The sequence below is a fragment of the Montipora capricornis genome, chromosome 7 (genome assembly GCF_036669925.1).
Source record: "Montipora capricornis isolate CH-2021 chromosome 7, ASM3666992v2, whole genome shotgun sequence".
Taxonomy (NCBI): domain Eukaryota; kingdom Metazoa; phylum Cnidaria; class Anthozoa; order Scleractinia; family Acroporidae; genus Montipora; species Montipora capricornis.
The window spans coordinates 25,184,273-25,208,728 of NC_090889.1; the positions used below are offsets into that span (position 1 = coordinate 25,184,273).

Here is a 24,456-nt window from a genome sequence, read left to right on the forward strand (position 1 = left end):
TCAATAATAAAGATTAAGAACTTAGGACCATAAGCTGGTTAATCTAGATTTGTAAATATATATATCAGTTGTCCAAAATAAAACACCATTGTATAACATCAATCACATTAAACCATAACCTACACTGAAAACCAGGGGCGTTCCTGGCCAGTTTTTACCTGTAAACCAGGTGGCACAAATTGAAAAAAGAGAAGGTCATTAAAAAAAAAAATTTAAAATTTAAAAAACTAAACTAGTGAGCAGCAATTTACGAACTGTTGTGTAAAAGTTGTTTACTCTCCGACACGTTTCGTTTAGCTAATTAACGTAGACTTCTTCAGGGAGTTTTACAATAATACATTAAACGCTTCTATTTAAGCCATAACTGACGGTAAAAATGACGGCCACAAACACAAGGTTTGACCGTATTTTTGAAAGGGAACAGGCGCAGCTGTGAAATATTAGGACAAGGCGTGAGAAACAACGTTTTGGTGTCACGGTGAAGGAGCCCCTTGTGCGAGTGGCCGGGTCATAAAGTTTGCTTGCCCGATGCATGGGCAAGTTAGAAATTCAACTTTTTCATGCCTTTTGATAGGAGCATTCCTGCATCCTACCTCGATTTTAGTGTACCTGATAGGCAGCCTCTCTCATAAACTGCTTGGCAGACTGCTTCCATATTGCTGGAACTGTAATAACCCAACGTACTTCCTCGGCTGTGTATTCAATTCCACTTTCATCGCTTATCCGTTCTAAAGCCTTGTCTTTTAGATATTCCAACGAATAGGAGAATATGTCAAGGGCTCGTACTTGTTTCCCGTTTCGGGCTTCTAAAAGAGTATTCCTACTCAATGTTTCCTATCAAAATTTAATGGTAAAATCACATCATGATGAATAATGGACTTTTGTGAGCACAAACCTACGTAAATAGTACTGCGAAAGAAGCGGGTCATCAGTCCCGACGTTTCGTCATTTTTTTTCACAAACAGGATAAATGAAAGCACCAAAGTTCGTCTTTTGTTGATTTCTCAGTCAAGGCGTCTTATAGAAAATCTGGATGCCTATTAAATAGTTTGACATCCAGCTACTCAGACAAGACCAAAGATGATTATAATCAGTGATGAGCACAAACACAAACTTACCTCCGAGCCATGAAGCAACATCTTGAAACGATCAAAGAAATAAAACGACCTATCCTCGTCATCCTCCAGCTCTGCATATTTCTCAGCAGCTTCATATCCAAATTCGACAAATTTTTTCCCTGGATTCAACAACAAGCAGGTCGGTGTTTTATGTGTAGGAAACCCTTGTGCACTTCCCCAGGCTCTGTTCATGTAGATGTCTTCACTTCCGTCCTCATGATTAAATGAGTAAGCAAAACCACTGAACGACGTTCCGAAGTCGATAGACACAACAACATCATATTCACCCGCTCGATTCCTATTGAAGGGATTGCGCTCTAATCGCAAACGCTGTTTAAAGTCCAAGGGATCAACCCTGAAAGCCATGGAATCTGCAATACTTTTTTAAACAGTAAGAGCGCAAACAAACTGGAACAGGTGGGCCTTTTCCGTAAAACTCGGTGAGGAATGATTACAACAGTATCGTTCTTGGACACAGGATGAGCCTATCACTAAAATTATTCAGACGAATTTCCGAGAAGTGTTGCTAAGAGTGTCGCGTCAACGCATCACCTAATATGGATGTTAATTTGTTATCTTCTTTATGCAAAATATTTCCTAGAAAAACTCTTTTCCGAACTTCAATTATCTTACCAGGCAGAGTTACATTTATTGTAGTTTCAACCCGACAAAAGTCATCGATATCAACCCAAATGTATTGAATATATTTTTCTTTACTAAGAATACCATATCTCTGCTTACATTTGACCACCTCTGACTATTCATAGATCTTCACGTCTTGAAAATTATCACTGTCCTTTTACGGTAATCACTTATCCTATAGCTCCTTACGTCACGTCATTTCCTAGAAAACTATGCAGAAAGCGAACTGAGGTCTACTCAACTGCATCCGTATAGCGCAGGGAACACTTGCAATTGCACTTAGCTAGGCCAATGCGTTGATGGGCAATCTTCTCCCTCGAAAAATATCATTATCGCCTGGAGAATCAGATCCTTCTAAAATAACATCAAAATCGATTGAAGGGATGGCGGCAGGCAATACAGGAGACGCCACCGAACAGCAGTTAAATTATCAACAGATTTCTGAAGAGATGGCTAGGGTATATAACCAAGTTCAACATGGTCTTCAAGATTTTTTTAAATATGCCACTTCCTCTGTGGCTCACCAAGGAATGCTTGAGGCTAAACTTGCAAAATGTAATCACAGGTAGGGACATGCCTCGTTTTTTGCCTCGGTACACAGTGACACAACAGCTAGTTCACATAAATGAAAAACCAAAAATTATGCCTCCACTCAGCACAGTTAAGCCATCATACCTACTTCGACAATGCCTTCAGTTGATATTCTAGCAACGAAACAGTAAGTGCGGTGTCATTTTTATTAAGAAGCAAAAATGAAGTTTTTTAACGCCTCTAGTGATTGAGGACATCTCTTATAGCATTTCGTAGTGGAATACAAGTGATAGATTTTCCTCCTTCATTCAAGGTTGAGGCGGTTCGCTGGGGATCAAGCCCGACAGGGCGAAAGCAAAGTTGAGAATATTGCCAGTAAAAACCGTCCCTCTGTTCTTGAAAGTAAGTATAAAGAATTCTGTGACCATGAGCGCATGGATGCCATTTCTGCTCTAGAAAACGAGAGAACAGGAAAAGGACGAGACAAATGGGCTGACATGTACATGGACCAGTACATCGCGTGCATCATATTTGAGGTATTTTGGACCGGTGGATGCTACTCCTTACCTCGTTACAACTAGTATAGCCCAAACAAATGAAATTGCTCCCGGCATGGTTGTTTGTTGTGCGAAATGAAAGGCCAAGAGTTCAAGATTACAAGAACGAATAAGGCAATTTGAGTGGAAGGGTGATTTCATCGCGTAACTTCGAGATTTCGCATAGCATATTTGTTTTAAATTTTCATTATGTTGCTCAGTGTTCGCTTCGCTCTTTCTGCATGAAGGGAAAAAATGGCTGTGTCAGTAATTTTAGACTTCAACACATGCAATACTGGTGGGGTTAAATATATATTTCCTCAGTCTAAGATCTAGGCCTTTAATTAAAACAATTTATTTAATGAGTGTTTTTTCAAGGTTGGGTGACTGTGTTATTGAAGGGGTAGTTTCTAAAGAAACTGTGATGCTGCGTCGGTGGGGAAGTAGTATACAAAAATTTGGTTTTATCAACGGAGTTGATAATGTAAATTGGCCACCGTACAGAGATTCTAAAAGCTGACGTTTCGAGCGTTAGCCCTTCGTCAGAGCGAATCCATCAACTCCGTTGATAAAACCAAATGACTGTGTTATTGTCCTGCTTCTGTTTGCTTTGCAGGAGGCATACCAAGCTGCTCGATTGTTAAAGGAAAATTTTCTTCGAAGTATGGACTTGATTCTGATGTCGGCACCTTCGATTGGGGAACAATATTTTGAACAAGAACACAACGGAATGGTAAAGTCATTTGTGTAACTTGACTATCAATCGACCCGTTGCTCATAGCTTACTTCCAATTCAATTCAGCCCACTTCCTTTCCGCTTGTCCCTATCATTACTGATGAATAGGGTGTGCACAAACGTAAAAATGAGAAGTGACATTAGCCCTAATTCAGTTTTAAAAAATAAGGCGTTCGTGACTTGCAATGCCCTTTGACGATGGGCGACTGGGAACTAACTTAACCCAAGCACTCATCGTTGACTCTAGCTATTTAATTTTAGCATAAAGTTCACTTTTCTATTGACAAGAGCAAAACTGGCAGCCACCAACAGAGCACTATCAGCCAAATCCGTGAGAACAGTTTAACGCTGATCATGAAGGAGACTGCAGAAAATTGCGATATGTCCGCACTTGTACAGGTACTGACGTATTCTAGTATATCGGAGAACATGTCGCCGGTATGGGGCGCCAAATGTATTTTTATTATTTAGAGTGGTTATTTGTGTCTGTATGGGGCGCCAAATGTATTTTTATTATTTAGAGTGGTTATTTGTATATAACCAAAACAAGTATGGTTATATGTAAATAACCACATCGCAGTTTGGCTATTTCTAAATAACCAAAAGGAGACATTGGTTATTTAACAAGTAACCAAGAAATGAGTGTGGTTATTTGCTAAATAACCAAACCTGAAAATTGGTTATTTGCTAAATAACCAAACTGAAAATTGGTTATTTGCTAAATCACCAAAACTGCAAAGTGGTTATTTGCTAAATAACCAAAATCGAAAAAATGGTTATTTGGTTATTTTTTAGAGATAACCAAAACTTGATTTTTTTTCCAGTGACTGCAAATTGCAAATTGGTTATTTGGCACAAAATGGCTAGTACTTAAACACGGAATGCCGGAATGATGGAATGCCGGAACGGTGGAATACTTAAACACGGAACGGCGGAATACTTAAACACGGAATTGCGGAATACTTAAACGCGGAACGCCGGAATACTTAAACATGGAACACCGGAATACTTAAAAAAAGAACGCCAGAATACTTAAACACGGAACAGTTGTGAAAATTCTGACAATTGGATCACATCGGAGCATCCAGTTTAAAAGGAGACGCGTAACCAATCGACATCATTGCCTTATGAAGACTAGCAGTATGCAGTCGAAACGGCGCGATCTACATCACAAGTGACCACATCGTGAAACAAACGAGAATACTTTATTATTATTGTACTTCACCACGATGAATAACAGCAACCTTTTTTACGACAATAAAAGGGTTCATATTTCACCATTGTTTTGTACTTTAATTTTTGCCCCGAACACTTGTGGGGGGGGGGGAACCATGTGTTCCAATTGTCAGAATTTTCACAACTGTTCCGTGTTTAAGTATTCTGGCGTTCTTTTTTTAAGTATTCCGGCGTTCCATGTTTAAGTATTCCGGCGTTCCGTGTGTAAGTATTCCGGCGTTCCGCGTTTAAGTATTCCGCCCTTCCGTGTTTAAGTATTCCACCGTTCCGGCATTCCATCATTCCGGCATTCCGTGTTTAAGTACTAGCCATTTTGTGCCAAATAACCAATTTGCAATTTGCAGTCACTGGAAAAAAAATCAAGTTTTGGTTATCTCTAACAAATAACCAAATAACCATTTTTTCGATTTTGGTTATTTAGCAAATAACCACTTTGCAGTTTTGGTTATTTAGCAAATAACCAATTTTCAGTTTTGGTTATTTAGCAAATAACCAATTTTCAGGTTTGGTTATTTAGCAAATAACCACACTCATTTCTTGGTTACTTGTTATATAACCAATGTCTCCTTTTGGTTATTTAGAAATAACCAAACTGCAATGTGGTTATTTCCATATAACCATACTTGTTTTGGTTATATACAAATAACCACTCTAAATAATAAAAATACATTTGGCGCCCCATACGCCGGAGCTAATTTCCCTTTCGTAAACAAGCGATGCCATTCTTAGTAACCAAGCCTTTTTATTCAGTTAGCTTTCAATAAATTGTTAGGATTATTATTTATTGCTAACTTGAAACCGTTGTTTCGACAGTGTAGAGGTTTTCATTTGCTCTTAAGCCAATGAACCGAGTTCGACATCGTTCGATCAACTTTTTCAATTTTTTTTCTAAGTTTTTGCTAAGGTTTTTTCTCGTTTTTTTTTTTTATTCTGAGTGATATACGCGGCTAATCTAGTCCTAGATTAAGTATTTTTTTCCTCATTTGCAAACCTCTCTCTTTAGAGCGTCGCTCAATAAATTCAAAGTAAATAAAGGAAGTTTTTCTGCGGTTTCCTTTCCGAAAAGTTGATTGAATTTAAGATGACTTCCGCTCAGGTTGTCGAGACGTCAGTCAATGTCACCTCAAACAATCCTTCTCAGGACTACACTCACCCGGACGATCGTACGTTACTTAATTGTGACACGACTCCTGGGTTCAAACCATTTACGATTTCACTAATTAGATTAGCAGATTCTGAAGTCTGAAAGCGTCGGTTACAGAAGAGCCCTACATCTCGCTCTATTACTATTCTCCTCTCGGCTCGCTTGCGTGACCAAAGCGGGCGGTTCAACCAACTCAGAAGGGCCTGCGAGCAGTCTAAGGGAGCTAAAATATTTTACCTTTCCTTATAAGCCTACCCTTAGGCACCAACTAATCCAATGGCTCGTTATTGCCTAATCAATTTTGTCTCAATCGACACAGAGAACTGTCACTTCTCTTTGTAAAAGTCAAGAAAAAGACCAACTTAATGACTACTCCAAAGATTTGTGGTTGAAGCCGAAGTTACGGAAGTATGTGGAACAGTGCTGCGAATACGCTTGGAAACTTGTTTGCCAGAATCCACCTTACGAAATAAATGGAAATCTGGGCTTGCGAAATAACAATTTGTTCAATGAAGCCATACACCAGGTCTCCCGAGATCCCACGTCTTCCAAGGGCACTCCGCGGTACATCTATGCAGTAATCTGGCCAGGTTTGTTTCGCGGATCTCCACCAAGAATCATTCAAAAAACTGAAGTGGTATTAAGTAGTGAAAAATGAAGGCCGTTTAAGTGAAGCAGCAGTGTTTAGGGCATTAAATATTGTTTGCATCAGACTCCAGACGTTAGATCCATAAGACGGTTACTTAGGAAGCAGGCAAGTTGAAGAAGAGGCTGAAGATTAGTTTAGGAATTACACTGTTATCTAATCTGTGTTATCCGCGATGAAGACTTGTTTAACAAAAGAATGGCGTCTTGCACTAGTATGAACTGTAGCAAAATAAAAAGGGTTTAAAAGATGATATAGTCCAGTATTCTTTAGAATAGGCTTAAGAAGTGAGGTGGGGCGGGGAGAATCAACAGCAAGCGCTACAAGCTGAGAGAATCAAGTTTAAGCCTTGATGGCATTTGATCGTGGGGCGAGTGCAGCCCTGAGCACTATCCGGCATTGTCTCTCTGTGACTTACGGCGTCATCTTAAGAGTCAAGCAGTAAAAGCGTAGTGTATCGATCGTGTAAGTACTCCAAGCTGTAAGCTGATAGGTCACCAGGAAACAATATGTACTCTAAATGAAGGGCGGTTACGTGTGAAGTTAGCGTTCATGCAAGGTGTAAAACTAGAGAATCGCCTAAAAAGAGACGAGTTAACGCGCTTTTGAGAGGTTACTAAGGCTTATTTGCAAAAGAGTGAAGGGAAGGACTGGTACACTATCAGTGCGAGAAAGCCTAAAGCACATTACCAACACAATTCGATGCCTTTCCTTTAACATCCTTTGAGCACCTCCCATATTTTTCAAAAGAAATAATCGTCACAGTCTTTCACGACTGAAACGGCTCGTGCCCTCGTGTTCAGCCTTGGTCCACTACTTAAAATTCTTCCCTTCGAGAACAGTATATATGTCTTCCAAGCTAAGCTTAACGCACTCCAGGAAACCGCGCACATCTGTATTAGGAGGATAACTGGTAACGTTACATCCCAGGCTTTCGTCCAAAATTCTGTAACCAACACCAAGCCCGTCCCCAACCACGGGACCGAACCCGCCAAGCATTAGAGCGGGGGAGGAGAGGGTACTGGTCGAAAGGTTGATGTGATTGATTTGCTTGTAAGCGGGGTCTTGAAAGAGTTCCGAGACTTTACCAGACGACTCTGCCAGGATGCGTAACGCGAAAAGATGGCGATCGAAACCCTGCCCTGCAAAAGAAGTAAAACAAATCTAATTTTTCAAATATATGACAAAAATTTTGCGGGAAATGGTTTGGAGGTACAGCACGTTCAATATATCTCTAAGCAGCCTTACCCATAGCAGCTTCTTTGGTGAGTTTTGAATGCCAATCCGTAGCTCGGCGAATCCTTTCCATCATTTCCTCCACGCCCGCGCGATGAGACTTTTGAAATGCTTCTGCGCATGCCACAGTAGCGTTGCTCGCTGGCCTAATGGTCTCCGTGCGTCCGTGCTTAAATGCTGCGGTACTACAAGACTCGTAAGTGGGAACAAACTTACCGCTTTGACGAAATATGGCAATCTAGAAGAAACGACAAGCGCACTGTTTAAATTGAGCGGTTTTAACATTATCGAAAGAACCTTACGTCTGATTGGCTTGAAAATGTGGCGCCAAACTGTCAGCCAATAAAAAGGGTTGTGATTTAAGCGCACGTTTTCCCGCCATTTGCGACGCCAGGATATAATTGCAGTGCGTTACGCTGCTGTGATTAGCCAGTTATTTTGGGTTTCATTGATCAACGCATGCAATGCTACCGATTAAATAATGACACTTTCGGACTCACTAAACCAAAGTTTAATGCCCTCGTTTTCCAGAAAAGATGTGCCCACTACCTAAATAATGACCGATGTTTAATGAAACAATAGCTCTTCACCTGCATTTTGCAGTCTGGTAAAATTCTTTCCCATTCTTTTGAAGGTGCAGGAATGGCGCAGTGGTGAGAGCACTTGCCTCCCACCAATGTGGCCCGGGTTCGATTCCCAGACTCGGCGTCATATGTGGGTTGAGTTTGTTAGTTCTTTACCCTGCACCGAGAGGTTTTTCTGTGGCTACTCCGGTTTTCCCCTCTCCTCAGACACCGACAGTTGATTTGATTTGCGTTAATTTGTTGATTTCAGTTTACGGTGTCCCCAATTAGTGCTTTGGGCGCTTCCCTTTTTTTGGGCGCTTCCCTTTTGTCAGACCTGGCTGGCCAGACCTGTCAGTTTGCAAAGAAAATGCAACAATTTGAAGGATGGAAAGCGTCGTTAGGTAAAGTTCCTTTCCTTTTTCTCTGGAAACCTGCGACACCGTGAAATGACCATCACAGTTCTAACGGTTAGAAATGTGATAACAGGAGCCCATGGGTAGGAGCTTGCTTCTCCCATACAAGCTCTCTGAGTCAACCTTTGCGCGCATCTTTCTGCTTTAAGAAAGCCACGAGTTCTTCAGAAAACAGTTACTGTCAAACAAGACAAAAATAGCAAAACAAAAAACAATGTATGCAAATTGTGCAAATTGATGTAAACGTGTGTCTCCTGTTGATGGGTTGGTTCTAAAAATAGAAAGATACGCACAAAGGTGGACTCAAGGATATAGCGCATATGGCAACCACGTTCCCAGGGTCTCTCTTCTCTGCCGACAATGGAGGTAGAGAAGGGAGACCCTGGGGACGAGGTTGCGCATAGGGGGGCTCCTACGCATGGATTCCTGGGGATTGGTCATTTCACGGTGTCGCACAGGTCGCCTAACTTGCAAACGATACACCAAGGTGAAACAATCACAGACGGAAAGGTCTCAAAACGCCAACCTTTAGTTCTCACCTGAAATGCAAGTTGCATAACAGCATCAGGACTCAACTTTTTTTCCTTGATAAAATTTTTGCCAAACGTTAGCACTTCAAGATCAGCAACGTCCATTGCTTTAACAGTATTATCAAATTTCTCCTTGGCGGCATAAATTCCACGCTCAATATCAGGAGTGAAGTTAAAATTGAGTTTCCTGACGGTAACCTCGCCATTCAGGTTTTGAGCATTTGCTGCAGTACAAGACGGGCGAGTGGTTGAATCTTTAAAAACCTAAAGAATAAGAAAACTGACATTTTAACGACAATACTCAACTACGGATAAAAGTTAGCAAATGCAGCTGCGGCAACATCGCTGGCAGTGAGCTTTCTAAAGGATGGAGGATGACGAAAAATACTTGGAGTTAAGGCGAATTTTAATGAAGTGGATTTGAGATAAAATTGAAAAGTCTATTAATTATTGGCTTTCACTCGAGTCTACAAAGTTGGCGCCTACACAAAAGCGCTGAAGTCAGATTTGCGAGGAATGAACGAGGCGACGAAGAACGAAGGCCGTCCGAAAACCCGACAAATTTGACGTGATCGTCACATGGCCTCGCAAATTCGCATACAAGACTGAACCAAAAACTAAATGCGCTTCTTTTTTCCTAATTTTCTGCCTGAATCGCAAAGAACGTAAAGAGGTTCAAGTTTCGAGCGAGACAATGTGCGCACAAGTGCAGCGAATCGGGATTTGGGTTACGCATAATTTATGCAGCTGACGTCACGGCGGCCATGTTAGTGAAAAAGTCCTTTGAGAATTTGACTCTATTATCATAATTACGCAAAATTTGAGCCACATTTTTCTGTTTTGGTACCAACATGTCCGTCTTATCACGCGAGTGCAATCAAAGAATCCTCGACTTGAATCCAACACCAAATCTCTAATTAGCTCTTTTGATTACATTTCCATCAAGGCGGCGATGACTCTACAACAGTGATGTTATCTGTGTCCCTAGAGATCGTTGGTCACGTGGTAGCAAGTCAAGGAAAAGTGGCCTGGCTCCACAATGCAATAGTGATGTTACTTCTTGACGATTTACCTCATTGAAGAAACGCAATACTGCAACTCCATCGCCCCAGGCGTGCTCAAAATTAATCCCTGCATTACCGTCCTTACAAACAATCAGCTGAAATGATTTATCAAACCATCTGAAAAAAAAAAAAACAAAAGTTAAAAAATAAACACGAGTAAAGAATAAAGATTTGCAACAAGTACGGTAGTATATAGTATGTGGGAGGCGCGGTGGCCTCATGGTTAGTGTGCTCGACACCGGATCGCGTGGTCTGGGTTCGGGGCCTGGCCAGGGACATTGTGTTGTGTTCTTGGGCAAGACACTTTACTCTCACGGTGCCTCTCTCCACCCAGGTGTATAAATGGGTTCCGGCGTAATGCTGGGGGTAACCCTGCGATGGACTAGCATCCCATCCAGTGGGGAGTATAAATACTCCTAGTCGCTTCATGCTACAGAAACCGGAGATAAGCGCCGGCCTGATGAGCCTTCTGGCTCGTAAGCAGAGACTTCTTTAGACTTTTACGGTAGTATATGATGAGTGAAGCTAACGAGGAACGTTGTTAGAAGAAACCGAAATACAATTCGAATGAACGATACGGCGTTAAAAACTAGAACAAAGGAACTAGGAACTTCCAGTTCTCTGGAAATCTGCTTCAGTCGTGAAATGGTCAAAGATAAAGAAAAAGGAGCTCATCGACAAACCTTGATTTCCATCTCCTTTTTTGGACACAGTTTCAATCAATAGGTGATTTACAATCAATCACAAGAGACACAGATGGCAATGACGAAATGGTGCAAAATTTTTGAGGAAGAACCGGCGATAGAACCTAATGAGATATTTTTTGTTTGTCCTCCATCTTGGCGATCATGGCGTAGTACAACCTATTCATTAAGTGGGTAGTGTGGTTAATTTGGCTAATTTGTAAACGTCGATTAACTTGGAATAACCGTCGAAAAAGTTTTCCAAGGCGTTTTCGTTAACGCCATCGTTGTCATACAACTTTACATTTTCTTCATACGGCGACTTTCTTCATTCAATTCAATGAAACAGAAGGATACCAGAGGCCGCAGCCGGATGTATTTGACTAAGAGTCGATTTTGATAATGGAGGAAAACCGGAGTACCTGGAGAAAAAACTCTTATAGAGTCAGAGGACTGATATCGACTGAAACTCAGCCCACTTGCGACCTCATGGCCGAGGTCCTGGGTTGACCCGGGGATCACAGGCGCGGGAGGCGCGGTTAACAGCCACTAAGCTACCCGACTCCCCCACTAAAAGTTCCCCTCGTCAGTGCGAACAGGACTTCATTAATACGAACAGGCTGTTCCTAGGAAAAGTTAATTTCCGTCTCTCCGTAGTTAGAACCTCACCTGTTCGCTCCATCACCGTGTAGAAAAGTCCGAGTAGCATCCGACACGCCCTCAACGTCGTGGTTGTCCAAACACAACACAAATATAGCGCTGTCAATCAACCTCAGAACGTCCTCGTTTCCAGGCAGCGAGGTGAGCGCACGCCGCATGTTTGCCCAAGTATCGCGGGTTTCAGCCGTAAGTACTCCAACAGGAAAGTTAGGGGCAGGAGAGGGATCCTGAATTATGTGTTTCAGATTTCGATAAATTGTGCCTGTGGGCACTATATGACCTGAAGAAAATAGAAAAAAAAGGATGTAAGAAAAACGGATTAGGCCTCAATGGTCCAAAAGAAAGCCCTGCCTATGATGTACTCAGTGGAAAAGCGCTATTAAGATCAATCGAGTTATCTTCTGAATGATGATTTATCCGGCGGATGGGGCCATCCAACTTTTAAACAACCGGAACCTAGTGGTTTCACCAATACCGGTGGCTCAGTTGGTTGAGCGCCGGCCTGTCACGCGGGAGGTCGTGAGTTCAATTGCACCCGGACCAACACTCAGGGTCTTAAAATAACTGAGGAGAAAGTGCTGTCTTTGTAATTACATCCGAAAATAGTAGACTTTCAAGTCTTCTCGGATAAAGACTATAAACCGTAGGCCCTGTCTCACAACCCTTGAATGTTCACAACCCAGTGGGACGTAAAAGAACCCAAACACTATTCGTAAAGACTAGGGCATGGAGCTCCCGGTGTTGTGGTCAGGCCTCATTTCATTCATTCATGTGCTGGGTGAGATCGCTAATGGACTGATAGCGGCTGCCAGCGGCGCCTGTGTATGCTGAAGTCCGACCTCACCCATAGATCACTTGCTTGTAAAGCGCATTTGAATATGTCAATAGAAACTGCGCTATATAAATTCATTACCATTACCATTTGTTTTACTATCTTGCAGTCACTAAAATTCCAACATGTGTTGGCGAAACAACTTAAGTGCTAGCGAATCACCGTGTTCGCGTAACAACTTGTAGGCGAAACGACTGGAAATCCGGTCGCTTCGCCTACACTTGAGTCGTTTCGCCTACACTATTTTAATGCAGATTTGCGCGATTGTATTACGCAATTCATCGCCAGAATTTAGGGAATTTAAAACATTTAAATCAAACGGGAATTTGCTTGGGGTATTATACGAGAAATCAGGTTTCGTATTGAACGAAGAGAGTTTGGTCTTACGAGTTTTGTAGATGAAATTCTCAACAGTTAACTCATATTACTTCGAGCTTGTTTTCATTTACCGTAGAAGTTAAGTCTTACTAGCTTGCAGTCATTTTAAAACACTCTAACATGTATTGGCGAATCGACGTAAGTTTGGGCGAAACGACTTAAGGATAAGCGAGTCACCGTGCAAGCATAACCACTGGAAATCGAAGAAATCACACACATCTTTGTTACGGTGGTTAATTTACCTTCAACAACTTGTCTGACAAAACTTAATTCTCATTTTAAATTTTCACGACACCCAGGTTGTCTAAAGTAACTTACCATCGGTGGTAATTGTATCAAACACATAAAAGTTTCCATTTCTCATCACCAGCATATGCCGCGCACTTTCATTCGTGGCAAGCCTGTCCTTTTTTAACTCAGGTATCCGTGTCGAGCAGAACAGTCGTGCATACTGACTCATATCTAATGGGAAAGCCTTCACTAAGAATGCACCATACCATGAAAACTGGCTGGGCACAAACCTGCAAGAAATGTTTACATTTTGTCATATATTGACAAACTATGGCAAAAACTCATTTAAATTCACTGCTACTAAATACTGGAATATCTTAACTGATAAACTTAGAACCGCACCCAGTGTAACTAATTTTAGGAACAATATCAAGTCATACATGTATATATGTTAGTTTTTATTATGTGTTATCTCATTGTACATACTGTTGTTTAGTTTTATCGTAATATTATAATCTAAGCTATTGTAATTTAATATCGTTGTTACTGTGTAATTTGCATTCAGTGATTCATTTTGCCCTGCGTTTTGCATATTTTACGCATTACATTCATTAAATACCCATTGGTTTCCGTCGAGCGCGTCCTCAGTACGCATAATTAAAAATCTCAGTTTCCAGTTTCTATTTTTATTGCAAAAAACGTTCTCGCAATAATGTTTAGATTACGCCTAGCAACTAAGGGGAATTAAAAAAGTTAGCTGAAACAGAAATAGACAACCAATGAAATTGTCCCTTCCTCGAATTGCCAACAAAACAAAAGCAAGCATCTTTTATTCGTATGTAAACGGATGAGTTATGCCTCCAAAAAAAGTAATGAAACTTCTACCTAATCAAGGTAAACTGAATACTTTTTTTAATGTAAACAAGGACGTGAACAACAACAGTGATAAAAATGATAATAATGATCAAAGTCTTAATCAGAGACAAGCCGGCGCCGAAGGCCCCCAGTCCGAGTCGCACGTTCAGAATCAGAGACAGGGAAAATTCAGAGACATTTTCAGTCGAGATGGTTGTCAATTTATTCGTGGCTTCGACTTGAAAAAGAGGATAACGACGAATACATGTACTGCGCGGTATGCACCGACAATGACAAAATGAACTCGATGAATAAAGCATCAAGGAACCGAAATTTTCAACAAAGCACATTGCAACGCCACGTGAATGTACAAGATCATTAATTGGCACTTGCAGTCCCAGCACTCAAATATGCATTGTCTGTGTCAACAGCTTCTAAAAGGGATTAGACACCTGACTTCCTGAATATTACAGTGATTAGACACTAAATGACAGTTTTATTTGTTCTGTTTTACAGTTGTAATTTCTTTACAAGTTTAAACACAGGCATCTGAATTTTAATCAATAAATACCTATACCAAGAGAAAAGACAAAAAAATCCTTTACCTATGATGTCTATAAATATACACTATATGTATATTCATAGATATGTAGAGGACTTTTTTTCTTTTCTCTTTATATAGGTATTTATTGATTAAAATTCAGATGTCGGTGGTTTAAAAAACATCAATTATATGATTGAAAAAATAAAACTACAACTTGTCTTGGTTACAATTTTGACCCATTGCATTTGAGTTGTGTCCCATTGATTTCTGCCGGAGGGGTACACTGTACCCATTAACACAATTTTCAAAATGAATCACTGGCATTGTTATTTTAGATTACATTCGGAGATACTAGCATATTTCTTTGCTAGTCTAAAAAAAATCCGAATCGAAATAAAGTTATGTATGTATGTATGTATGTATGATCGTTACATTTATTCAAGAGCTTTTCAGTCAATAAACTTTGCAAGAACTTGTTTCCCTTCCTCACCTGAGAGAAAGACAGATTTTACTCAGTCTAATGAAAGACGATTTTACAAACAGTTCCATTCACAAAGAATGGATTTGAATTCAATAATACCAAAGACAAAGTCAGTAAGTGATAAGAATGGAATTGGAACAAGTGTGCACACTTTTCAGCGCTCTCACTTCCTAGCCAAATACAGGGAGATAGTTACATGTAAGCGCCAGCAGTCTGCCAAATTGAACTTGCTGAATGCAGACCTTACTGACTGAAATTTACACTAACCACAACGGTTCACTGTCCTTAGCTTTTCCTCATTGTCGTCACTAATAATTTCATTGCAGGGAATTGAAATCAAGTCCATTTCTCATCATTTGCTTCAAGTAAACCTTGAGGTGCAGAATGAAAAGACTCTAATACTGACCTAATAATGTTCTTAAACCAGTCTGTATCACTCTTTTCTGGCTTTAAGTGATAAATTTCTGGTTCAAGGAATGTTTCATCAAGTGACAGCTTAAATCTCATGGCTGACTTTATTAAGTTTGTGGCTCGTATTACCTTTGAAAAAAAGGAACAATATGAAATAATAAATCCTTTGACCACAAAAAAAAAAAACAATTACAAATTCTAAAATGCAGCTGATCAAGCTGATTAACAACCTCGTCCCCGGGGTCTTTCCTCTTCCCTTCTTTGGAACACGAGTAAGAGAAGGGAAGAAGAGAGACCTTGGGGACAGCTTTTAAATGTAAATGTTTGTGCTGGCAATTTCAAAACTAATAATTAATGTCATGATCTATACCTGGTCATTATTTTCAGGAACTGGGTCATTCTTAAACATGACAAATGGATTATGATTTAGCACCATGGAGTCCCTATAAGTTAAGTACATGTCATACCAAGGACCTGCAAAGGAGATGATTAAAAAACTGTTTGTTACGTTGACAGACCCTGCCAATGAAAATGCTGGAAATCTGATATCTGTAGTTTAATAAATATAACTAGGAGTTTCAGTGTGAAAGTGAGTGCTGGAGTGGAAACTGGGAGCAGTGACTGGTATTTTTTTTAAAACAGCTGCAATTTTTGAAGCAATAGGGTACCGGAAATGTGTGTGAAAGTATAAAAAGAGCAAAGAAAGGTGTGCCTATCTTACGCCTGTGTGGCAGGCGTTACTTTTTCAGAAGCAAAGGGATAATTTCAAAACAATGTCAGTTCATTCTTTGAATTTAAACTTCTGTTCTTCTGAAATTTCTGCTGGCCCCTTTTCAGCAAAAGAGTTACCTTTTGAGAAATGTTGAGTGTAGTTCAGCAAACAACCATTTAAATTTATTGTCGTGCTTGAGAATAGACTGCGAGCAGTCACTTATGTTCCTTTGACATACATGTAGTAGAGCGTGACACACCTCCTTTTTACCACTAATTTGCATAAAATATTTTACTTTCACCCGTCGTGCGTGATGAGGAAAGAAGGGCGACTGCTCGTGGTCTAGCTCAAGAACTGATTTTCTCTTCGCTCAACGGTTGAAGACATTGAAGAACAATGTGACTCGGTGGTCAAATGTAAGAAGTTCAAAGACTGAACATGTACGGTTGAATGATGATCAATGACGACCCACTGGAAAAGTACTTGACTCGAGGGCTGTGAGGCTGTAAGATTCCCTTCCACATGCATGTGATGCCATTACGGGTATCAATACCCTAGATTAGAGACATGATAACACCACAATCGACTGCATGTGCTTCCGATCTTACATCCCAAAAATTTTTTCGATAATATCAAGAATAGGCTGCTGCCTCGCTAAGACTCGAAAGCAATTAGCACAGTTGAGATAAATAACAGTTCTTTGTTTACAATTTGTCGGTCATGTCTGTGTTCAAGACAGTATTACTAGTATGAATAAATTATTATTAGTCGTTTGTAGCAACCTGTTTAGTTTTTCCTTAGATAACAATGAATTTTGTGCAAGCTGTAAAAAAAATGAAGAAGTTACAATAATTTAAGTAACTCACAACTTTGATCTATCTTTTTAACTCATAAAAGAAATTAATAAAGCACCTGCTATGTAACTAGTATGTTTGTTTCCCTTGTTTTTCTGTAGTAGTTCAGCGTTGAGACCTGTTGAAGAATATACATGTATGCCAAATTAAGATTAAAATAACAGTAATTAAGTTAAAAAAAAAGGAACCAAAACAGAAATGATCTACACATAAATGACTTTTGGAGTAGTGTTTTAAAGTTTTGTAAATTCACAATGGCCTGATTTATTAACCCACTGACCCCTAGCAGTGGGACTTAATAGATTTTACTCTGTCTAACGCCAGATGATTTTACTCGTCAACTGGGGGTTCCACATGTCCCCATTCAGGGGTTTCAATAACTCTTGAAGTAGATGAGTCGGCTAGTCGATGTAAGTGGCGGTCACTATTGTCTTTTACAAGGGTTTGAGTGAAAATAAAGGCAGACTAGCCGGCTGTGAGAGGCAAATTTCTGACAAGATAGATGGCAGTATACGTACCGGTTTCAAATTTAACCCCTGCCATTAAAATATATTTTACCTGCTTATTTTAGGCAGGCAAAAGAGCCTAGTTAGGGGAGCAAACCAGAGGTCCCAGGGTCAAGTGCTGCCTTTATGCCTTGATGCATTTGAAATGCCAGAGTTGACTCCCAGGGCTAAGTCTTTGGTTCAACTCCTTAATTGCATTTGAAATGCCAGCCAACTGGTCTGCTTTTCGTAAATTGCTATACTCACTTTATCGTAATGTAATTTATATTGTACTTTGGGGTACTGTGAATACTTTCTTTAATGTTCCTTCCCTAATGTTTTCACACGCATTTGCAATAGACCATAATTCACCATTCACCAAGTAATAATAATAATAATAATAATAATAATAATAATAATAATAATAATAATAATAATATCATCTCTATGCTTATAATACCAAACAAACTAGACTAACATAATTAAGTAAAGTACGACCGTCCGGGTGAGTGTAGTCCTGAGAAGGACTGTTTGAGATGACATTGACTGACGTTTCCACAACCTGCTGAGCGGAAGTCATCTTCAGAGTCTGAGTCAGAGTCTGAGTCAGAGTCTTGACTCTGAAGATGACAATGACGATTAAATTAGACTAATTATTTAAAATTTTATTGATGCCAAAAGGCCCAGTTGGTACGATAAGCCGAAAGGGAAAACAATCCTTTTATTGGCTGTCATAAATTTTATCTTAAAAATTAACAATAATATGTGATGCATTGATACACACTTGGTCCATCTTGTTTTTGGAACTTTTCAACCACTCGTTTAGTCTCCTCATATTGTTCAGGAGTCAGCAGAGGCTTCTGTGCATCCAGGTATCTGCGGCAAGTATCATCAAGTTTCGGAATCGGGAGATGGGGAAGACTGTCTTGATAGTGATAAGTAGGGACTTTCGTCTTGGGAAGAATAAATCTGTCATCATCTGCACTTGAACTGGAAGGAAATATCAAAAATTGACTTGTACTAACAAATAACAATGATAATAATATTAATACTGCAGGCCTGGGTTGCTGGAAGCATGGTTAGCGCTAACCAGTGATATATACGATGGAAACCTATAGGTTTTGATAACTCTTAGCCAACGGTTAGTACTAACCAGCCTTCAAGCAACTGGCCCCAGAAGTTCTTAGTAAGCACATTTCTGACCTCAACAAGAAAAATCTCTGGTCCTACATGTAGCTGCTAGACAGTTCCGTACACTTTAAAATGCTTGGGAATGTCAAAACCAAAGACTTATAGAATTATTTCTTGAATAAAAATGTTTAAGTTTCATTTTATAGGTGCAAATTTAAGTGAATGCATTGCAAATCCCTGTTAGGGTATGTTAATCAATTTTTTGTAGTGTGTATATATTGCATTGTAGCTATTTTTCAATTGTATTGTACCTAATGGAGTCTTAAAATAGCAAGGAAATAAGCGAAATATTTTCAAACACATTTTCAGCGACCGGAAAAATTCACAGACGTACTTTTTTTCTCACCTCAACCATTTTTTCTGACAAAATTTTCCATTCAACGCAGAAGGAAAAATAACACCAAGGGACTCCTTAAAAACAAAAACAAAAACACCTTGATGATGCAACGACGTTCAATAAAATTAACCTAAAGTTTAATATTGTACAAAGACGACAGCGAAGTGTAGCTTTCTTTGCATCTGATTACGAATACAAACCTTCACTCTATTTCCTGCCGGTTTCACACTGGATAGCACGGTCCTAGATATGGTCATAACTAATATTTCATTCAATAGTTCTCCAGAAACTGTCTTGAAACAATTTTTTTTTACCTAATTACGTGGTTATGCGATTCGCCCGGCATATTGGGGATCATTGGATCAAAGTCCATTTACTGCAAACATTACTTACAGCGGACTTCACATACTAATATCGTTTACGTCGTGTATAATGGATAGTTCCTTGGCCGCGTAGAACTGGAAACAAACGGATTGAGGGCAAGCCCCAGTAATGGAAGTGTGCCCAAACAATATAATAGGGAGCTTAAGCAACGACAACGGCGACGGCAACGAGAACGTCATCTCAAAATATAAATTCGCGTTGTTGTAATCGCTTCGTTACTATTTCAACTTTTTTAATATGACGGGGGTGTGGTAGTTCCTCAAAAATGACGCTGGTAAGAACAGCGCTCAATTTAGGGCAGAAAATGAAAATTTATCCTCAAGTAATGACGTTGTCCATAAAACCTCAAATTTGGCTGTTTCACGTTGTAGTTTTGCTGACGACGGCAAAGAAATGGACAAAAGTGAAAAACACACGTGTAGGGCGTGCAAAGCTATTGTTTTTACCCACTAAATATGCAAATTTGTGACGTTCTCGTTGCCGTCGCCGTTGTCGTTGCTTAAGGTAATTCCCTTGAAATTGTTCTACTATCAAACTATTTTGGAAACTTGGCACAATTAACATTCATGATATGAACATTAAAAAAATGCAATAAAAAAATGGGGTCACCGTGCTTGTTTACGCGTCAGCAGGCTCTTAAAATGGGGTATTTTTACTGTTTGCGCGTTAAAAATTCGAATCACCTTCATACAGAATTAAGTCTTGGTTACTTCAAAGACACAAAATTTAATTTTGAAAATAAAGCTTCTTTTATTCACATAAGCAGTATTGCTTCATTTACGCCGTTTTTGATTGCTTGGTTGTGGGAATAGTGCACTTTTTGGGACAGTGCCGTGGTTAGCTTGAAGTTCTCGCCTTGGGTAAAATACACCCAGTACGGAACTGTCTTCCAAAAAAAATTCATGTTCTACTATCAAACTTTTTTTCTTCTTCAAATATGTTCTTTATTAGACTGTTCTTAGCAAATACTTGAAAAAAAATCGGGGGTCACCGTGCTCGTTTGAGAGAAAAGGAGCAGTGTTTTCGCTATTAGGCTTAGTTTGAGAGAAATCTCTTACGTTTTGTACGCACACGTGCTCATGTGCGCGCGCTAATGAGGCGAAAATCGTGCGCAGTAGGAATGCGCAATGCAATACTAAGGAATTACCTTAAGCTCCCTAATACCTCTCCTGAATGAACAGGTCAGGTAAAGAGAGTTATATCATTTCCCTAGCCAAACGCGAGCCCGAGTCAACTACGAGCCACGAGCCAACCTCGAGTCAAGCCCAAATGTTGGATTTTTTCCATTTTTGAGTTTCATGGCCACAGAAAAGCACTTAAAACCTTGTAGAAATAATTTGTCATGAAATATGCTCGCCAATTTTCTACTTTCCCAATGGCTCAAATGTAAGTATCTGCTTCGTGACCAATGAAAAATCGTGTTCTTTGAAATAATGAGCTTGCGTCACAAGCTTTTGTCACACCTGCTTCTTGCCAACAACGGATCATGAAATTTCCAAACTTATGTAATGAAGAACCACTGTAAAAATACGTAGCACATGATTTAATACTCTGATAAAATTGTGTTCTACCGAAAAACATGTCCTCCATCAATTTGGCCGCGGAGAGAATGGGTTGGGATCTAATATTTCTTGTATGGGCGACCATGTGTATGAAACACTAGATGGCGCTCGAGTGGCACGAAATGCTGTAAATATTTTTATTCCACATCAATGTTCACAGTGTGTCGTTGATATGGAACTTCAAGTTCTGCATCAGTTGTGTCGGAATCCGTGAGGAAAATTAATGGATATCGAGGTATGCAGGACTTAAACTTAAAGCTTAACTCTTGCAATCGGCATTGAAAAAATAATGACATATTGTACAAAACTGGTGAGTATATTTCTACAAACTTTTAAATGCGTTTCTGTGGCCATGAAACTTAAAAATGAAAAAAAAAATGAAAAAAAGAAAACATTTGGTCTTGACTCGAGGTTGGCTCGTGGCTCGTGGTCTACTCGGGCTAGCGTTTGGCTAGGGAAATGATATAACTCAACTAAAAGACCGATAACACTCCCTCGTAAATCAGGCGAGCCGCCGGATTTCAGTCACGCAAGGTAACGAGATCGATAGTTCGAGTGACTGAATCTTGCGGTCTGTTCAGCGTGGGTACCGTTTTCAACCAACCATTAGTGACACCAATAACAATAGAGGAATGTACGACTTCTTTGCGTCCACCAACGACGATGAAGTCACGTGAAAACCTGCCACATCACCGGAAATAAAAACGTGATGGGCTCCTGACCAAACCTATCATGAAGAGATGAGTCCAACACTTTTATCTGTTGCTTTTTTTGTTTATTTAGGGCATAAGTATAGCTGTTTCAAATCATGAAAACTTATTTTTTGGCAAGATCCTCTTTTCATGAAGGTCTAGGATTTGGTATTAAAACATTTTTTTTTTTTTACAACAGAGTTAAGAAGTCCTAACATTGGCTCATTGGCAGTAGAGACGTTCTGTTCACTCAGTGGAACGTGCTTGCTACAGACCATCTGCCGACACTTATGCAGATAGCACATGAAAGTTCGCTTTACATTTTGGTACAGTTTGTTGCAGTCCCCTCTGGAAATCAAGAAATTGAATTTAGTCAGGGATTCATTTTTATTATAACCTGCGTACATCCGCCTCCTCCCCTGGCAAAAAATCGATCCGAGGGGGAAAGACTTTTGATGTTAGTAATTTTGGTTTATTATCTTACTCGACTTCAACGTAGCTCTTTCAAACAATTATGAAACAATTTGGACCCGAAGGGTCCTTGTCAAATATGAAAATGTAATTCACGTCATAGGAAGTTGAAAAGGTGCGTTTCTCACGACGATGCAATGAATGTATATCAATTATAATATGATGTTGGCGCTGTGGGTGGCTATAATGGTGTCCTAGACTTGTACTCTGATCTTCTTATGCAAATATTTTTGTGCGTCGAACAACAAACAGAGAACAAAAACGTGATCTCGTTATTGAAGACACTGTAACAAATCAAATTTTCGCATCGGAATCGTTTGATAATAACAATAATCAAATTACACTTTATGGTCCTATATGAGCTGTGGGGTTTTTATATCCTCTCTAACGAATTCGAGTTTCGTATTACGGGAACCTTTTGTTGATTGCTTGAGAACTGAAGACCCAGATGACTATGCAAAAAAATGGCCCATTTACAGAGAAAAGTCATCAATTAACTGTTATTTAAGAAATTAACCGATATTTTCATATGCTACATTTAAACGCAAGTGCATTTCATCAGTTTTAAGTGTTTCGAGTGTTTAAACAATGAAAGCTTTCGGTCGGTGAGTATTATTCCATTCTTAGCTCTTGAAGTGTCTCAAATTACTTGAATTCTAAACGGCAGACGCAATGAATCTGACCTTAAAAACATTAACAACTGCTCACTAAAAAGAATGAGGAAAGTCGAAAGGAAATGCTTGCTATATTCTTTTCGACAGTGTACTCAGTTACTAGCTGTGGTCCAACTATGATGACCTTTGCCTGCGACATTAGGCATTGATCTGACATTCCCACAGATTTAAAAAACATTTCATTGTCTTTGGGTTCGGGATAAGCGCCTTTGCTCTTTCAGATAATCCACTGCATTTGCACAAATAAAGGCCCTTTGTCGACGAAACGTCCAACTTGTAATCATGTGCGTGGTCAGTTGAACACGTGATCCCCATGACACGTTTTCCCTGCAGTTCTTTATACGATGCTATGGCACACGCACTGCTATCCGAGGATACGGGGGTCCCTTCTATCATCCTATGTTCACACGTGCTGAAGTCTGCGGCTGCAGACAATGTCGCATTAACCGATCTCAAGACTCTTTCTAAACGACTGTAGTCGTACTGAAGAGACTCAAAGGACATATTCTGTAAATCATTAACATGTTCGAGGCTTTTCATCACAGAGGTCATGTGGGCGTATCCGAGCTCGAGTGTGTGGGCTCTGCTGTTTAAATCACTACTGGAATTCCTCAATCTCTGTGCTTGTGTCTGTAACGATGTTAGGTTGGCTAACAACAGGTCTGTCATCCCCTTCACTAAGGCGTAGTTTTTCTTCAGTTTATTCACTGTCGTTTTCAATTCACTGTCACTGGTTTTCAAAGCGTTTAGTGACTTATTCATTAGCTTAATTTCAGCAATGACCGTGTTTGGCTCAGAAGTAGGTCTTTCGAGGCCGACCTTTTGGGCGGTTTCGTTTAGTAACCTTTCTTGAAAAGAAAGGCGATTCTGTAGAGAATCGAAGTCGTCTGATCTAGCGTTTAGATTTCCATTAATCTCGGCTCTCATTGCTTCGGTTGTATTCTCTAGATATTGAATTCTTCGCAGCAAAGGCTGCATGTCATCACTTCCGCTGTGACTTGTTTGAGGTGGTTTGACGCTCTCCTCCACCTGCACACACTCACACTTGACAGACTTGGGGACATAGATTCCTAATATCACAAGAACAACAAATGATAACGCTGCCGCTGAAACAACGAAAGTAACAAGCATAAAAAACACAGCCAACTTATTAACACAATGTCCTCCTTTCTTGTGTGAAGAACCCTTTGACAAAGACGTAGAGCTGCGACTTGAACGATGGGAAATAGCTTCATTGGCCTTCTTGTGCTTCGGATGTCGCGGCGGCAAAGATGGCGATGGGATTGGCGTCGTTGATTCGTAAAGACCATTCTCTTTTCTTCTTGAGCGCGTAGAAAAGGCACTTGTTATGCTATCATAGTCATTGCCATAATCCGGACCCTCTACTCCTTTTTCAAATGCGCTGTTCATATGTACCTCGCCTCCATAGGAGGTTGACAATGTGGACGAGGTATTGGACGCAAGGCTTCGTACGCTTCCTATACTCAAACATGGTGATCCAGGCACAATAAGCCTTTGTACCATTGGAGAATGTGACATGGTTTTTTGCTCGAAAGAACGTTCTCTGCTGCTGAGTGACCTTGTATCTCCGCAAAGTATCTCACTTTTAACTCTACCTTTT

General features: G+C 40.0%; 4 protein-coding genes across 6 annotated transcripts in view; 1 reads left to right on the forward strand and 3 right to left on the reverse strand.

Annotated features, from left to right (window-relative positions):
• The window catches only part of LOC138056617 (heat shock 70 kDa protein 12A-like), a 12,205-nt gene extending 10,718 nt beyond the window's left edge, over nucleotides 1-1,487 (reverse strand). Inside the window, exons 1-2 of the mRNA XM_068902457.1 lie at nucleotides 1,119-1,487; nucleotides 610-834 (exon numbers count right to left, since the gene is read on the reverse strand). Of these exons, the coding sequence (XP_068758558.1) occupies nucleotides 610-834; nucleotides 1,119-1,484 (591 nt within the window). The 5' untranslated portion in view covers nucleotides 1,485-1,487. The remainder of the gene's footprint in view (nucleotides 1-609; nucleotides 835-1,118) is intronic.
• Nucleotides 1-24,456, reverse strand: part of LOC138056622 (small ribosomal subunit protein mS25-like) — a 194,238-nt gene that overhangs the window by 146,927 nt on the left and 22,855 nt on the right. The window lies entirely within an intron of this gene.
• LOC138056620 (uncharacterized) lies at nucleotides 1,599-6,839 on the forward strand. 3 transcript variants are annotated; one of them, XM_068902459.1, is made up of 5 exons: nucleotides 1,599-2,325; nucleotides 2,605-2,827; nucleotides 3,444-3,560; nucleotides 3,825-3,962; nucleotides 6,263-6,839. In XM_068902459.1, exons 1-5 carry the CDS (start codon nucleotides 2,060-2,062, stop codon nucleotides 6,599-6,601), a joined length of 1,083 nt encoding a protein of 360 aa, XP_068758560.1. In that variant the 5' UTR covers nucleotides 1,599-2,059; the 3' UTR covers nucleotides 6,602-6,839. The 3 variants fall into 3 exon arrangements, with proteins under 3 accessions (XP_068758560.1, XP_068758561.1, XP_068758562.1); XM_068902460.1 differs by having other exon boundaries at nucleotides 3,852-3,962; XM_068902461.1 differs by lacking the exon at nucleotides 3,825-3,962.
• On the reverse strand, nucleotides 5,528-19,432 carry LOC138056616 (carnitine O-palmitoyltransferase 2, mitochondrial-like). The gene is made up of 12 exons (XM_068902456.1): nucleotides 19,253-19,432; nucleotides 19,062-19,126; nucleotides 18,309-18,514; nucleotides 17,098-17,157; nucleotides 15,844-15,947; nucleotides 15,469-15,602; nucleotides 13,270-13,472; nucleotides 11,751-12,021; nucleotides 10,407-10,515; nucleotides 9,344-9,598; nucleotides 7,838-8,063; nucleotides 5,528-7,731 (listed from the first exon to the last, which is right to left on the reverse strand). Exons 1-12 carry the CDS (start codon nucleotides 19,307-19,309, stop codon nucleotides 7,403-7,405), a joined length of 2,019 nt encoding a protein of 672 aa, XP_068758557.1. The 5' UTR covers nucleotides 19,310-19,432; the 3' UTR covers nucleotides 5,528-7,402.